Source organism: Podarcis melisellensis (genome assembly GCF_964234715.1).
Source record: "Podarcis melisellensis genome assembly, chromosome: 4".
In the NCBI taxonomy this organism is placed as follows: Eukaryota; Metazoa; Chordata; class Lepidosauria; order Squamata; family Lacertidae; genus Podarcis; species Podarcis melisellensis.
In genome coordinates this window covers 84,821,147-84,838,945 of record NC_138531.1, presented here as the reverse complement: position 1 = coordinate 84,838,945, position 17,799 = coordinate 84,821,147, and the positions used below count along the sequence as shown (strand labels likewise).

Here is a 17,799-nt window from a genome sequence, read left to right as displayed (position 1 = left end):
GTGGTGGGCCAGCCTTGCTACTACCATTCCTCTCCTCCTCTTCATCGTAGTATGATGCATTGACTCAGCTGGATAAGGTCAGATGAGTGGGGCAGACCCAGCACACCATCTGCTTCTGCAGGCGGGTCTTTATTTCTGTCTCTGAGCAGGAAGAATAAGATTAAGGGAAGATGAGCCAACCTCCCAATTTCAGGAAAAAAAAGAGTATCAAAGGATGAATTGTTCCCGGTGGGTCCATTGAATTAGTGTAAAATAGAGCAATTAAAATAGTATAGAGGCTTAAAATACTTAAGGATTGTAAATGGAAAAGGTTCCAAAACTGGCTTAGTTCATATTGCCAACTAACCTTCATATTGCCAATTAACTAACTTTGAAAGTCCAGGTAATTTTTCCCAGTATTTCATAATTGTACATTGTGTTCTGAAAAGTTTATATAATCTGTCATGGTAGCCCTCCTCTCTGGTTCGCCATACCCAGGCAAGCTTCTCTCAGCCCAATGTTACTGCTGACATGTTTAAATTACTTCTCTGAATGAAGTAGATCAGGCTTCCTCAAACTTGGCCCTCTAGATGTTTTGAGACTACAATTCCCATCATCCCTGCCCACTGGTCCTGCTTGCTAAGGATCATGGGAGTTGTAGGCCAAAAAAACATCTGGAGAGCCAAGTTTGAGGAAGCCTGAAGTAGATGCTTGCTGATTGTAGGGGGAGCCTATTGCTTGGTATACATACACAATTTCCGTAGGTTGACAATATACCACATCAGATTTTCTTAAAGTGATATTTGAGTCCCTTGATGTAGGTTTTTATCTGTAAAGTGATAGTTAACATTTTAACTGACAACCTAGTCAGATAGGTGGAGTACAAATAAATTATTATTATTATTATTAACCATTATTTTCAGGACTTGGGAAATACAGAGGAAAGAATCAAGTCCCTTATCAGCTCCTTAAAACACATGGTATATGAATATGTCTGTCGCTGTTTGTTTAAGGTAAGATTTTATTTTCCTCTGCACTGATTCACAGTACTGAATGTGAAATTATATTCCCACTGCAGCCATAGCTTGGCGCACTTGAATATATGGATCAGTAGATACAGAATAATGCTAAAATTTGCTTATTTGTTAGTAAGAGGTATTTGCTTTTTACTCATGAGAGCTGTACACAGCAGCTTTTTGGCTTGTTTGGCAGAACAAATGAGTTTCCTGCTTTATAAACAGCCTTTTTGCTCACCTTGGGACTATTGCCTTATTACAGCACTGGGACACCATTAACTTCAGAAACACCAGTATTTGGAAAAAGAAGGAAAGGAATGGTACCCAAAACAAACAATGTTCTTTCAGGATTCACTTATGGCTTTACTGATAACTCTTTTTTATTAAGGGCACATTGCCTTAGTTCATAAAATCATCAATCTCTTGAGTCGTACTGGATCCTGGTATCTTTGTATGCTGTAATATATAGGAATTCTTGTACTGAGCAACATATCAGCCCCTTCTGACACCCCAGAACTGATGCAGCCCATTTTCTCTGCCTTTTCTAACAAAAGAGAACTTAGTAGAAAAGGGTATATAACCTGTCCTATAAAAAACCCTTTGTGCTGGTCCCGGGGGGGGGGGGGGTGTTACCGTGAGGCGTGGTCAGAGTCTGGTCCTGGGCCGAGGGTCTGGAGACTGTCCACCAAGGGCGAAGCAGGGTCCGAAGCAAGAAGCCGGGCGTGGTCGGGAACTCTGGAAAAACAGGTCTGGGTGCTGGCAGAAACAGGTTTCCAACGACGTTGCTCCCGCAACCTGGGACTGGGCTGACTAGCCTTTATCTCCTCTGAGGCCAGGGGCGGTCCCGGCCCACAGGTGACCCGCCTCTCCTGGCCTTAAGGCGAACACTCCTCCTGAGAGAACCCAGTTCCCTCTGCCTCTCTGCCCTGAGCCTCTGCAGCTCAGGAGAGGCTGGAGGGTTACTGGACCCAGGGGCAGCTTCACCTTCCCCTGACAGGGCTGGGAGAGGCACACCTGCAGGCAATGGGTCCTCAATCACCTCCGGAGCCAGAGTGGATGCATCTGGTGTCTGCTTTTGAGGATCTGGCACAGGTGCAGGCCCTTCGGATTCAAGTCCCTGCCCCAGCTCAGCCGGCCCTGGAGGTGGGGACTCCTGTGCAGGCTGGGACTCCTCAGGTTCAGATTCTGAATCAGATTCCCAGGCCATCACACCCTTGCTTGAAGGAAGCTGGAAACCTTGATCAGGGGCAGGAGCTGCCTTCACCTCATCCTGTGCTGCCCAGCCAATTGATTTATAGATATGCATCTTTGACCAGTTCTTCACATTAGCATGCAATGCACTACGCTGTACCCCCAGACACATACTGAAGGGTACCTTGGGGCAACATTGCAACAAGTCTTCTGTCAGATGAGGAAGGAACAAACATCTGGACTGTAGTTGAATTTGTGGGAAGATATAGCCGTCATACACACTGGAACCACTCCAGGCCTTAGTGGAATCTTGCTTTCATCACTTAGGAACTTGTTCTCCAGATTGCCTTATGTCAAGGGTGAGAGTCCCAAACATGATAGCTTCAAGCACAGTATCACCACAAAGTGGTACCTTATTATTTGAGAACCATCTTGGTGAACGAGCAGTGTCATTATTGGCTTAGTTCACTAGGAAGCATTATTGTACAGGAATGCTTCTTGCATGACCATAACCTTTCTGAGAACAGAGGGAACACATAATTTTGTAATTTTGTATGCACGACACTATAGGCTGAAAGGGAATTACCTGGCACTGAAAAATGATTGACCTGTTTTGTAACAGACCATGCAGCACATATTTTTCCAGAGGACTGCCCAATTACTCACTTTGAAAAGAGTGAAGTGGTTGTATCTACTATGGTTAAAATAAGCATACAGTTTTTAGATTGTCTGTATTCACAGTCAGAGGACATGCAGAGGCCTCATTGAGCTCTAATGAACAAATTCCCCCCCGGAAAAAGATTATACATAACAAATGATGCAAGGCAAATCATTCATTTAATAAAACTAAATACTTACTTATGTATTTCATTGGCTATATTGTAGAGCTAGTGTAGTGTGTACAAGACTCAGAAAGAGCTAAGAGTCAGGCAGTCCCTGATTAAAACATATTTATTACATATTTTTTAATTTGTTCCTTCAGCAATGAAATGCAGAGTAATATTTTATTTAATAGAAATAAAGCAATACCACACATGAAAATGTATTCATAAAAGCACTGAAAATGGCACATAATAAAACCCTACAAGAGATCAAAACGTCTACAAAGTCTGGGAAACCAAAGAAAAGCTCTTTGCCTAGCACTGAAATACCGTTAATAGCTGCCAGGCAAGCTGTCCTGGGAAGAGCATGGCAAAGAGGGACTGCCACAGTTGAAAAGGCTTTCTCTCCAATCACTACTCACCTTATCTGGGATGGCACAGAACCTAGAAAGAGCCTCAGGTGATAATTTCAGTGATTGGGCAGATTGGACAACACTTTGAATTGAGTTTGGAAATCGACCAAGAACCAGTTATGCTTTTAACACAGATAAGATATAATTTGGATACGCAGTCCCAGTTAGCAGCCTAGCAGTGACTGGATTTTCCAAGCTGTCTTCAAAGAAGGCCCCACATCTAATAACACTGGTGATGCCTAGTTCTATTCCAGCTGGAAAGCAAGTTAATAAAACCTCAGAGCCTCTTTCGTCTGGACTGCCCTTTGCCCACAGGGCTGTTGTTGTTGTTTAGTCATTTAGTTGTGTCCGATTCTTCGTGACCCCATGGACCAGAGCACGCCAGGCACTTCTGTCTTCCACTGCCTCCCACAGTTTAGTCAAACTCATGCTGGTAGCTTCGAGAACACTATCCAACCATCTCGTCCTCTGTCGTCCCCTTCTCCTTGTGCCCTCCATCTTTCCCAACATCAGGGTCTTTTCCAGGGAGTCTTCTCTTCTCATGAGGTGGCCAAAGTATTGGAGTCTCAGCTTCAGAATCTGTCCTTCTAGTGAGCACTCAGGGCTGATTTCCTTCAGAATGGATAGGTTTGATCTTCTTGCAGTCCATGGGACTCTCAAGAGTCTCCTCCAGCACCATAATTCAAAAGCATCAATTCTTTGGCGATCAGCCTCCTTTATGGTTCAGCTCTCACTTCCATACATCATTACTGGGAAAACCATAGCTTTAACTATACGGGCCTTTGTTGGCAAGGTGATGTCTCCGCTTTTTAAGATGCTGTCTAGGTTTGTCATTGCTTTTCTCCCAAGAAGCGGGCATCTTTTAATTTCGTGGCTGCTGTCACCATCTGCAGTGATCATGGAGCCCAAGAAAGTAAAATCTCTCACTGCCTCCATTCCTTCCCCTTCTATTTCCCAGGAGGTGATAGGACCACCAACTGTCTATAGCAGGTAGATCGTGCTACCTCTAACAGGTAGATTGTGATCACTGATAGATCACCGGCTCCCCCCAAAGAAGCTCAACAACTTTGACTTGAACCCTAGAAAACAGGGCTTCTCTTCCTAAAAAAAGCTCAACAATTTAGACGTGAACCCCCCAAAAGGGGGTAGATCACTGCCAGTTTTTAACTCTGTGAGTAGATTACAGTCTCTTGGGAGTTGGCCACCCCTGGTCTATAGGAATAATTCTGGGGGAGAGAGAGGCAAGTGATGATAAGCCCAGTCTCTAGGTGAACTGCCTTCTACCTTTCTGAACCATCTGCTGCCAACTGTCCTATGGGAAGGATTTTGAGGGCTTTAATATTGTTTACTGTAATTTTATTGAGGTATTTTATGCTACTTACAAGCTGTTTGGGAAGAATTTGTATCCTGAGAGATGAGCTATAAATATATATTTTAAAACCAGTTCACACATTGATTACATTTCACACCAAATTTTCAGGTGACATCATACAGAATTTTTTTAGAAAAAAAGATACAGTACTTAAGATCACTTTCCCCCAAAGACCCGAGGCATTTCTATTAGGAATAACAAGTAATGATATCCTGAAAAAGGCACTCAGTCTCTTTTTATATGCGACCACCTCAGCTAGAGTGTTTTATGCGAAAAAATGGAAATAAATTTAGCGGAATAAATTGTTAGAATACACAGAATTAGTAACTATGACCGCGACATTAAGAAATAAGGATGAGCCATGGATAAGAGATGAGTGGAAATTCTTTGAAGAATATCTTAGAGGGTATAATAGTTAATTTAACCTATAAGTAGGAATGAACATATGAGCAGCAGATAAAACTAAATAAAGGAAGATTTGAGATGAAAATGGATGGAATAATAGAATATGCAGCCAACATAATACAACCTAGAATGCCATGGAGAGATGGACTGGGAAGTCTGAGGATAAGAGATAAATGATGAATATTGTATGATGCATATATAAGTTGTAAAAATGCATATATATATTAAACAAATTATCAAGTGACAAATCACTCAATCATTTCATGCACATGTTAAATAGTAGGGGGAACAAGAATGAGCCCTGCAGAAGCAAGTAGCATAAATTTCACAGGCAGAACTCTCCAACTCTTTTACCGTTCTCTGAAACAGCCTCTCCAGGTAGGATGCAACCAATAGAGCCATCCAGTTCCCAGTTGCAAGAACCTTCCCAGAAGAATGCTATTGTTGCTAGTATCCAAAGCCAATAATTGATACAGTAGAAGCAACAGAGCTTCACTCTCCTGCCTTTTGAAGTGTAGTTCATATATCAGGGCAACCAAGGCAATTTCAAACAAGATTTAAATGCTTAGGTTCGCCTAGAAATTTCTGGAGCTGCTCATCCCTTTTGCTGGTGTGATTTCTTTTGGTGGACAGCTAATCCTTAAACATATTCTTCAATGTGTTTTTATTTATTTTCTAGATTAATTTTTTCGTTATTAGCATCTGTCAGAAGAAAACCTCAAGCTACCCCAACAATTGAAAGCAAGCTTTTCGGTTCAGTAGCTAAGACTGTCTAAGGAGGCTGCTGTTGTTCATTATCCCCATCTTTGCACCAAGTCCACTGTCCTCTGTTCTAGTCCCCTTGAACGGAATGGGGTTGCACAATAACTGTGCATTTGGAAGACTGGAGTTTTTCTTCACCAACCTAAATAGTTACACTGGTGTCTTCCATATGTTGTCAGCATGTTATATGACTTTGCATTACCACAGAAGTTGAATGAAATAGCACATTCCAAGCGCTTCATAATATACAGTATATGAGAGATTTCTTGTTTTCAAAATCTCCCCTGAAGAGTAGAAGATGAATGGAAGGTTAAACATATAATTTTGTGATATCAAAATGAATTATTACCATTTGCTTTTGTTATGATGGTGCTTTATATCATCAACATTGCTGCATCTGACCCTTTGTTTCACCTGGGTACTGTAGATGAATTTAAAATGCTGCTGGTTAGCTCTGAAAGCGAATTCATTGAAAAACTATAAATTAGTAGTTAGGGATTTATGTAGTTGCTTGGTTCAGAAATGAGCTAGTTCAATTACCCTTTCACTTCAGCTGATATATGGCTGTAATGTAAGACTGTGTACTGCACTGACACTGTGGCCATTCAATATAAAAAGATTTCCAAGCTAAAGTTATGAGCCTTTATGCATTACAAAATTAATTAGATCTGTTTTGCATCTTTCATATCGTTTCCAAAATCATTGAATGCCACACTTAAAGACATAGTAACCACGTTAGCAGTAACAGACTAAAATAGGGCATATGATCTTATTCACAAAAATGAATAATTTGAAGCGCAATTCAGATTCTGATTAAACACAACCTTAGTTAGCATTAACCAATGGTTGTAGTTTGTCGTAACTGCTCAGCCACTGTTAAGGTCTTTGGGGAAAATATGTGCACAAGAGGGGAGAGAGGAACATGTGATCACACAGCATGTTCTCCTAAACTTGATTTAAGAAATAAAGAGAGCAGTCCTATGCACAAGAAGCTGGCATAAAGTACACCGGTGTAAACTAAGCCAGTGTAAAGTTACATCAGATCCAAAGCCCATTCAACAGAGGGACTGCTGCTGCTGCTCTGCCTAAAGCTCTGATCCCACCCCTGCCATGTCAGCAGAGATATTCCTTAGAAGTGACTAAGAGCTAAACAAGACATGATTGTCACATAGTTTGGGGTTGTGTTTAATTTTTTTTCTGCATTGAGAATATGTAATCTGGATAAGGACTATGCTGTAAATGGAATTTAGCCTTTACTCTTAGCTCCTATTCCCAATGGGATGAAAGCTTTTATTGGCATCAGTAGCTTTCCCCTCGTTATGAATAGGAAGTGTGTGGGGCAGTTCTAATTGGGAGCATGGTGGGAGCGAAGAGTTAAAGCAGGCTTCCTCAACCTTGGCCATCCAGATGTTTTTGGCCTACAACTCCCATGATCCCTAGCTAGCAGGGCCATTGGTCAGGGATGATGGGAATTGTAGTCTCAAAACATCTGGAGGGCTGAGGTTGAGGAAGCCTGAGTTAAAGCCTTCACACCACACTCCCAAACTGGCTTGCTGAAAGGAAAATGAGCTACATCTAGTTTCACCCTCAAAGTATGCTGCCAGTTCTCTGAAAATAATATATGGTCTTATAATTAACATTGCCTTTAGTTCCTGTGCATATGTGAAAACTAAATTATAGGGTTTAAATTCCCAGAAAATGTAGCCTGGCATACTGTTCTTAATGTATCTAACTTTTTGTTATTGTAGGCTGATCAACTGATGTTTGCACTGCATTTTGTGAAAGGCATGCATCCTGAACTTTTTCAAGATAATGTAAGTGATAGAGGAATGCTTCCTTTTACATTTGAATGGTCTGATAAGCAGAAAATAAATATGAGCACTAGAATATCTTCCAGCTACCCAGCTAAATAAAAAATAAACATAACAAATACAATGCTTTTCCTAAGGACACTGGGACATCTTGCAACATCCGCAGTGGATGTTCCTCTGACAGTTGTAATGTCTGATGAAATATTGCCACCGGATATGAGAGATCCACGGGACGAAATGAAATGGTGGTGTGCAGAGTTTGTGATTCCTTAGCACTATCAGCCTTTAGCTCTCTCCAACTTTGGCTAGAACAGCTGTGTGTTATGGGTGTGAGATCTATTAGAAGTTACTTGTGATTACATAATATATGGCTAAAAATTGACATGTAGCTTCAAAGTATAAAACAACATATAAAACAAATATAACTACTACTAGTCCTCTTCGTGTTTGGGGGAAATTATTCGGGATATTCCTAATGGCGTACTTAAGGAAAGCAAAGAGAAACAGAGGTTTATTTATCAACAAAGATGAGATAAAAATTTCAATAATTTCCTTTCCCGATTGCAATATAAGCTTTGTGATTCCACATGTAGTGGACTTCTCTGGTTCAGACAGTACAAAACTGGCAGACCTTGTCTCAGTGGCCTAAGCTTAATCAATAGATGGTTTTGAGACTAGCAAGAAGGGTATCTTCCCAATGATCCCAGGCCTGCCCTGGTTGGGGGAGAAGATGGTCTCACAGCACTAGTAGGAGCAGTCTACCTCTGACTAATGGGTACTATAGATGTTTCAGCTCAAAATGTTCCCTGGAACTGTCACCAGTGCCACCAGTCTCTTTCACACTGACCACCTGATCCAGGAATCTCAGAAAGCAACTAAGAAGAAAATCAGCTGGATGTAGAATCATAGAATCATAGAGTTGGAAGAGACCACAAGGGCCATCCAGTCCAACTCCCTGCCAAGCAGGAAACACCATCAGAGCACTCCTGACATATGGTTGTCAAGCCTCTGCTTAAAGACCTCCAAAGATGGAGACTCCACCACACTCCTTGGCAGCAAATTCCACTGTCGAACAGCTCTTACTATCAGGAAGTTCTTCCTAATGTTTAGGAAGTTCTTCCTAATGGTTTAGCTGCTCTCTTGCCTGCCACCTCTCCACTTCAAATTCTTTCCACAACTCTCTTCCTTTTACAGGGTTCCAAACATATGCTTTAGTCATTGCTGGCCAATAATTGTCACGTTCGCATGTAACACTGAACCAGGAATGAGCCTTAACAAGTGATGCTTCACACTCTCACGCTCTCTACTCCTCCTTGCACATGACCAGGACTTCTGCCAAGGTTACTTTCAAACACAGTGCTAAGCTGAGATTCTTTTAATAGTTTAACCAAATTCAGTGCTCCTCCTGTCTATGCTGCAGGAGGAGAGCAGAGGTGTGACATTTCACTTGGGCTTTTTGAGGCTTTTCCATGTTTCAGCGTTGCACGTGAACTGGGGTATTACATTTCTTAGGTCCCTTTGAAAATGTAATATTCATTTCCTTTTGGCTTTCAGAATTTTCACTTATGTATGTTACATTTCAGCATATTTTAACTTGGGTTTCTTTCTTTTATAGGAATGGGACACATTTACGGGTGTGATCATTGGAGACATGTTACGAAAATCAGTGAGTCTTAACGGATATTTCTCATGAAAAGTAGTGCACTATAGCTTCCAAATGCCATATACCTCCATGGCCCAGAGGCTTCAGACCTTAAAAACATGGGGTTTTTTTTTGTTTTTAACTGTTTTGTGCTGATGAGAATTTCGGACTTTAACCCCAAGCAAGTACCCGATTGGGCCAAACCAGTAGTTCAAGTTCCTGTCATGGGTGGCTCCTTCTGATTACTCTAGAGTCTAGACAAGCTGAGATTCCAAATATCATAGGAAGTGGAGACTGCTTTTGTAGTGATTTCATAAGACATAGCAATGTTGAAGAGCTTTATTAAGAGAGATCCCTGCTATAGAAAATACTGTAGGTGTTACTCATGAGATCACAGATATCATTTTGAAATTAGAACCAATCCTGCCCCCCCCCCCAGGAATGATTGAAGGAGGAAAAAACCTCTAAAACATGGGTGAGTAGGGTATGTTCACATCACTTGTTTTCAGTTTTAGCTGTGTGAGTGCAGGTAGTGAAAGATGTGGATATCTCTGAGGCACATTACAAGTGATCAATACAGAAAAGCAATGGTCAAAAGCTGTTATTGATTATGCATTTTTATAACTCCAGCATTGTGTCTTCTTCTCTACTGCACCTTTCCATAACAAATATGCACTTTCACATTATTTTGATTTCAATGAAGTAAGGTTGAGATATGCCTAACACTGCCTTTGAAACCAGTGGAAGTTAAAATGTTTCAATTTTACTATTCAATACCTTAAAACTTGCTGGTATATGTGAAACATTTTCAAAATACAGTAATCTGTTCTTGTTCTGTTAAGGATTCCCAAAAAAGCATTAGAGACCAAATTCCTTCTTGGATTGAACAGGAAAGAGCATGGGCGGTAGCAACTCTAAAGGTATTATTTCACTTGACGTTTTCTTCAAAAATCAGTTTAACACTAAGAAAATTGATGTTTGCTAATATGATCGGATTAGTTAATTTAAATTTGATTATTATTCTAGATAATAATGCAGCAATTGATCTAGTATTGTTGAGGTTCAGTTATATATGTTTATATGTAACGTACTCTTGACTTTTCAGAATGTCTTCTCTGTAGTCCCTGTTTTGCTTCCTCATTTCTCAATTTACCAAAACAGTATGAATTGCATTAATTAATATTTTAGTAGAAAATTTATACAAATATGGAATAATAATAATAATAATATGCTGCCCATTTGACTGTGTTGCCCCAGCCATTCTGGACGGCTCCCATCAAAATATTAAAAACACAATAAAACATCAAACATTAAAAATTTTCCTATACAGGGCTGCCTTCAGATGTCTCCTAAAAGTCAAATAATTGTTTATTTCCTTGACACCTGATGAGAGGGTGTTCCACAGGGCGGGAGTGACTACCAAGAAGGCTCTCTGCCTGGTTCCCTGTTACTTAACTTCTTGCAGTGAGGGAACCACCAGAAGGTGCTTATATTAAAGCGCTGGGACGGTTGAAGGCACTAAATCAGCATACCAATTTGGTGGCCAAATTGCTGTGCATTATGTGTGCCTGTGTGTGTGCGTGCATGCATTTCCTGGGAAAGTTAGTCACACTTTTGAGCTGTTTTCAGTTTGACTGGTATTGTAAAAAATTACTAAGTTGTTAATTTTATGAAGCAATGCATTTTTAGAAATGGAACATTTTCCATAGAAAACTATAGCAGTGGAACAATTCTTCTCCTCATCACTGGTGATGCTGTGAGATTATGCATGGGATATAGCTTTCATTTCACTAGAAATATATGTAAATAGGACCACATTCTTAAATTAGCAGTGGTCTTATAACTGGCATATTGTTTTGACACATTGGGTACATTATAAGCCACATGAGTGCACTTCTTTAGAAATCAATGAAAAAAGTTACTCCTAAGTAGCTTGTTAAAGGGCTGCAAAGAATGGATTGTTCAACAATTGCAATTATATGACAGTTTATTCAAATTATTCCTTGTTCAGCTATTAAAAATAGATCACTACTTTTTTTGCTGTTAAATATAAATCTTACACAATTGTTCTTCAGATCTCTCTTCCAAACCTGTATCAGACCATTTGCTTTCAAGATGCACCTCTATGGCAGACTTTCTCACGGAGTTCAATGTGTGAACAAGATTTTCCATCTATTATTGCAAACAGAATCTCACTCTTTCAACAGGTATACTTTGATATTTCCTTATTTAAATATTAGACCACAATCTAGCTAAACGTGGCCGTTGCAGCCATGTTCAATGAAAGTACTCATCCTTAGTCTCATTGAAACCAGTGCAAGAAGTTTGTCATTGCTAAAATACCATTTGCAATGGAACTTCGTCAAAATTAAATTTGGTGTTTTAACATGTAATTTTATTATGGCTTGAAGTTGTTGGTGTTTTTTTTAACAAGTAGCAATAAAACAGAGAGAATTACTGATGGCTAGCACTATAGACCACAGTTCATTCAAAGCAGACTTATTCAAGCTTTACAGTGTAACTAACAATATAAAAATACCCAAGACAGTATAACTTTTTAGCATCAGCCTGATTTTTCCATGGTGCTTTGGAAATAAGTATTATGTTCTCAAGTGGGCACTAGGGCAAATGCTTGTGTGTTTCTGGCCTTGCTTTGTTGTTGGTTAGTCTGTGATTTGTGTGGTTTGTGAATTAGATGAGGGTGTGAGTGGTGTGCCTTTATCCCTGTATTAATTCCAGTACTTGGGTTTATTTAAGGGCTTTTAAGTTTATTTTTTCCTCTGAATGTGTGTGTCCATTGGTTTCTTCTGTCTGTTGTTGTCCTTTGATTCCTTTTCCAATTTGAAATTGATTCTCCCCATAAATTAATTGATCGATTTTAACATTCCCTCAATTAATTGTTATTCCCTTAAAAAAATGATTTTCTTGATGAAGCCACTCTTGATGCACTGACATTATTTAACATCTTATTTAAAAAGTTATTTCAAGTTCACACCTTACTAAGCCAGAATCGGCCTGTGAAAATGTGAACAGTGGACCTCGTGGGAATGTTTTGGAGCCTGCAGAGTGATTTTTCTCGGTCTGAAAGGTAGCAAGGCCAGACGGAGCTTGTGTTTTTCACACCAGGCACCAAGAGAAAGTATGATTGGTCTTACCTGAAGAATAGATTTTGGAGGTCTGAATCCATTCACTGGTTGGGTATGACCTCACCCGCTGATGAGGCAGGAGAGCATAGAATTCTGGGAAGCAAGTGTCTCCTCTCTCTGTTTTTTTCCTTCCTTTCTGACTGTCAGGGACTGGGCAGAGGAGGAATGGTGGAGACTGTCTCCAGGTGAGGAGAGGAATAAAAGGTTTACAATATGAAACTTAAGGAAATAAGAACACACTTGTACCTGTGCTCTGCCCGCCTGCCTACTTTTATTATTTAGATGATAGGATCTTGCCCGAGAAGTAAAATAAATTAATTATATTTTCAAGGACTATAAACTTTCAATCCATCCTTACTTTTGACTTTTTGATCCAGCTTGCCTTATTAAAGTGCAATTATATATATTTATAATAAAAGGCTATAATAAGGAGATTGGCTACTGTTCCTGATTGTCTAGGCAAAACTCTGTATAGAGTTAGCCCATCTGTGCAGGTAAATTTCGGGCTTTGATAAGAGGAAGTTACCGTAGTTACTTCTCACCTTCCAGGCAGTAGTAGACAATGGGGGGGGCACATCACTTACCTGACCTCCCTCCAGCCCTAGTCACTGCTACCTACCTGGTTAGAGAAGAAGAGGAGGAGTAAGGTCAGAATGGTGGAAACGCACTGGCAGGAGGACTGGATTAGTTCTGCCAGCATGTTTTCAGGGTCTCTGCCTCACCCCTCCTCCTCTCTTGTCTTGGTATGCGTGGCAATTTGGCCAAAGGGAGGCCTTATTATCTACTACATCTTCTGGGGAATAAAACTATCCCTCAGGTAGAGGTCTTAGCCTCTGACAGTATGCCTCTGGGAATCACAAATGAGGAGAAGTGCTGTTGCACTCCTGTCCTGCTTGTGGACTTTCCACCTGGTTGATGACTCTGAAAACAAGATGCTGGACTAGATGGGACTTTGGTCTGATCCAGCAGGGCTCCTCTTATGCTCTTACAGTGGGTGCTACAGTGTTTTCTTTCCCCCTGCAGTGCTGCTGTTTTGTCAGCTTCTACCAGCTACATCAGATTGCCATATAGTAAAGAGAGAGAATTGGAAGCATTGACTGACTGAGCAACAGAATTGATAGATTAATGTATTAGTCACATATTAAAAACTGCCATTTTAATTGATTTGAATTGGAGCTGTCACCCGTGAGAAGGTTATCAGTGCTGATGGAACTGTTAAAAATTACTTTAAAAAAATAATTCAGGCACTACTTAAGAAGATTATCTGTTCATTTTATTAAAATAAAGCACTCTTTCCATTAAATGCTTTTCAATCTCACCTATACAACAGCTCACCAATTGGTGTTTATTTTAGTTGCTTAACTTCAAAAGTCAATCACCCAGAAAGCATACTTTCATTGGTTGACAAACCTAGAAATACTGCAGAATTTATATTGAATTGAGATGATGCAAAAACATCTGCTGTATCAAAACTAAAATTTATCTGGTCCAGGTCTCTTTACTCCCATGGTGACTAGCCAGATTTTTCCAGGACTAACACTGATAAGTCATGTTAATAATCAATTACTTCTGTCCTCCACATACTCCATCAACTGGTATTCGATGGCATTCTGAACATGAATATTCCGCTACAGTTGTCATAACTAATACCCATTTGCAGATCCAATATCCTTTAAAAAAAAAGATCCAATTTAATTGCCATCACCACATCGTGTGACAGAGACTTTGATAGATTAACTTTATTGCGCTCTTACCTGTCCTGAATCAAGCACCAATTATTTTCATTGAGTGCCTCCTATTACCAAGAATCTGAACCTACAAGTACAGAATTTTTTAAAAAAATCATAACCTCAAAATAACACAGAAAAAACAGCATATATAACAACTTGTATCTCCCTTATTCGTTGAATTATTGATGTATTTTAAATCAACATTGTAACTTATCTGGAAAGTCATTTCGTCTACTTTTTTAAAAAAGCTTATATTTTAAAAAGCATACCCAGTTTCTTTTAAAGATTTTTGTATTACCTTTTCCTCCCCTAGTAGGAGGATGGTCCAGGAGAGGGGGGAATTCCGTCTGTGCTAACGTGAATCCTTGTGCTTGTGTTAATCATGTGGTAGTAATCATCATCATAAATTTTATTTATATCTTGCCCTTCCCAGCCGGAACCGGGCTCAGGGCGGCTAACATCAAAAAATGCACACTGGTATTTGATAATATGTTGGAATTTTAATATGACTGTATTTGTTTCAAGGTCCTTGTGGTTCAAGCTGTCAGGCCAGATAGACTACAGAGCGCAATGGCCCTTTTCGCATGTAAAGCTCTGGGTAAGTTGATCGTTTTTTAGAACAACATGAGGTAAAAAAACAATTACACCTTGATTCTGGTATGGGTACTATATATTCCAAAGCACATGCATATCCCTATGTAGAGAACCATATGCACATTTAGGTGCTGCATACAATTTTTCTTTCTGATCCAGTAGCTGAGGCAACAGGTGAAGCCATTTTTGAAAACTAAAATCCAGGCAGTGACTCGGTGGGAGGGAAAATGAGAAAGCGGGGAGTTGATTCAATAGTACTGCAGAACCAGATTCTGTCTGATGTGAAGAGTCATTTATACCTACATGTGGAAAACTCAAGGTTAAGAATTAGAACATGGGGACTTGAGCTGAAGAACACAAGAAAGAGGCAAAACGAAAACTGTGCTTTCCTGTCCCCCAAATTCCCTAGCCAGCCTTGCTGGCTCTGGCCGACGCTCATGCAAGCTTATGGCTAGAATTACATGTGCTGAATTAAAACAAAAAAATTCCTTCCAGTAGCACCTTAAAGACCAACTAAGTTAGTTCTTGGTATGAGCTTTCGTGTGCATGCACATTTCTTCATTGGTATCTGAAGAAGTGTGCATGCACACGAAAGCTCATACCAAGAACTAACTTAGTTGGTCTTTAAGGTGCTACTGGAAGGAATTTTTTTGTTTTGACTATGGCAGACCAACACGGCTACCTATCTGTAACATGTGCTGAATTAAACATAGTTATCTTCTAGCAGCTTCTGTGTTTGAAATAAGTGTTTGGCTCCAAATATTCTTGGTCCCTCCATGGCCAATGTTTTATCTCTAGTGCTGTCATTGGGTAGGGACCAGGAAAATTGACCCTTTGTTTTTTGGACTCTCTCCTCATCCTTGCCCCCAACCTGGTAATCCTTAAATGTCTGCTGCCCTGTAAATGACGCTTTTTTATTCCTGCTATTGTATTATTGATACTGATATTATTGATGTCCCACTGGTGTTATTAAACATTGTTAAAATTCTATTTGAAGTCTGCTCAGGATCTTTTCCTAGGAATCTATCCCTTCCCCTGAACCAGTTTTTGCGGCAGCTTTATTTATATTTTCCTTTGTACAAAAGGCAGCTCTTGTCGCTATTCTCATTCTCCCCTTTTCTGTTCATTTTTCTACATGGTAACAATCTGTCATTAGAATCTAAGTGTGCGCTTACCCATGATATTTTCAGGAAAGCCTGAAAATTCTCTTCAGACGCACTAAACAGGAAGGTGTACAGTAGTTTCTTAAAACACTGACAAGCAAATGACCTGACAGTTGTAACACAGTAGTTCTGCACATGAGTTTGCTTTTTTATTACTGCTTTTTGCCTGTGTTAGAGTTTCTTTGGAGATTGTGTACGTTTTTAAGATAGCGTTATACCTTTTACCATTCTCCATTTTACTAATAGAGGTGGTGTGATTTGTAGTGTTCAAGTTCTAAAATGTACCTCCTTTTCAGCTCTAGTATTTGTGTATATGAACTCAAGAGTTGAATTATGGTATTTTTAGCTACAGTAATATGTTTCCAATACAGGCACTTTTATCACCAGCTTCAACATTACTAGAAAGGAAGGTCAATATCTATGACAGTATCCACCCTGTTGTAGTTTACTGTCTGATTTTTGAAGTATGATTTTCTATAACAAGGTATTTTATAGATCAAAGATCTATTGCTTTGTTTCAAGTGAAATCGGGAACTTGGGAAACTAGTCTATTCCAACCACTGATGCAAAGAGGTAGCTACTCAGAATGCATTCCCAACTTTACTGGTATTTTAAAATTCATATATATCTATTTGTCCATTTCTAGGGATCAAAGAGTTGTCACCTCCTCCACTGAATCTGAAACGCTTGTATAAAGAAACGCTAGAAATTGAACCTATCTTGATCATTATTTCTCCTGGTGCTGATCCTTCTCAGGAATTACAAGAGCTTGCAAGTGTTGAAAGAAATGGGGAGTGCTACCATCAGGTAAGTTTCATATATGTCAGTGCTTTAAAAAGCCCACAAATTATTTGCCTGGTAAGGGTTCATGCAGGCACATGCAGGGCTTGTCTGATGCCCAGGGCTAGGAGTGTTGTTAGAAACAAAAAAGTGGCCAATCCCTGGCAGGGCCCCCTGACCAGCTTAGCTCTCAGAGCACCCACCCCTCCTTTCACAGGCCTTTAAAGAAATATGAATATTATCGATGGCTAGACCTGTTTGCTTATTTAGTAGATTTATATACCTCTGTTTGCTGTTTTCAAATTGGTTTACAATATGATTTAATATAACCACGAATAAAGCAATTTTAAGTCAACTTCAAAACTAATGAAACCCTAACAGAACAAATCAAGCAGCAATTGGACAAAACAAGAGTTATAAAAGATTTTCATTGAAAGGAGACATGATCTGGGGCTAAACAAGTCTCCTGGAGGAGGCCATTCCACAACAATTGAGGCAGCTACTGAAAAGGCCCTGGTCCTGGTGAATGCTAGTCTTTCTGTTTTCAAATAATGTCATCCTTAGTATGACGGCAATAGCAAATCTCAAAGCTGGGGTGGGTGGGAAGATTTGGGCAAAGATGATGTGTGAGATACTCTGTGCCCTAAATATTTATCACTTTAAAACCAGCAGCTTGAATTGGGCCAGCAAATGCACTATTTTTATACAAGTTTTATTAATAAATATACTGGAATGAAACAGAAATCCTTTCCTGTTTGTCATATCTTCTTCTGAAAGTCTACTTTAATATATTTGGCTGCTAAAAACTAGATCTTCCAAATGGAAGTACAACACTATGCAAAGACTGATGGAAGCTGTGTTAACTTGCTATTCTGCTTCCCTCTAATAAAAATAAGATGTAAAGTGAAGAGGAAGGACCCTTCAGCTTACACTGAAGTAATTTTGTGTACAATAAAGACACAGAACAAATGTAA

General features: G+C 39.7%; 1 protein-coding gene across 2 annotated transcripts in view; it reads left to right on the top strand.

The window, feature by feature from the left end:
- DYNC2H1 (dynein cytoplasmic 2 heavy chain 1) overlaps window positions 1-17,799 on the top strand; it is a 149,696-nt gene that overhangs the window by 78,066 nt on the left and 53,831 nt on the right. For both annotated transcript variants that reach the window (XM_081909489.1, XM_081909490.1), the window contains 7 exons: window positions 903-992; window positions 7,708-7,773; window positions 9,386-9,436; window positions 10,255-10,332; window positions 11,488-11,619; window positions 14,814-14,886; window positions 16,692-16,852. In XM_081909489.1, the coding sequence (XP_081765615.1) occupies window positions 903-992; window positions 7,708-7,773; window positions 9,386-9,436; window positions 10,255-10,332; window positions 11,488-11,619; window positions 14,814-14,886; window positions 16,692-16,852 (651 nt within the window). The remainder of the gene's footprint in view (window positions 1-902; window positions 993-7,707; window positions 7,774-9,385; window positions 9,437-10,254; window positions 10,333-11,487; window positions 11,620-14,813; window positions 14,887-16,691; window positions 16,853-17,799) is intronic.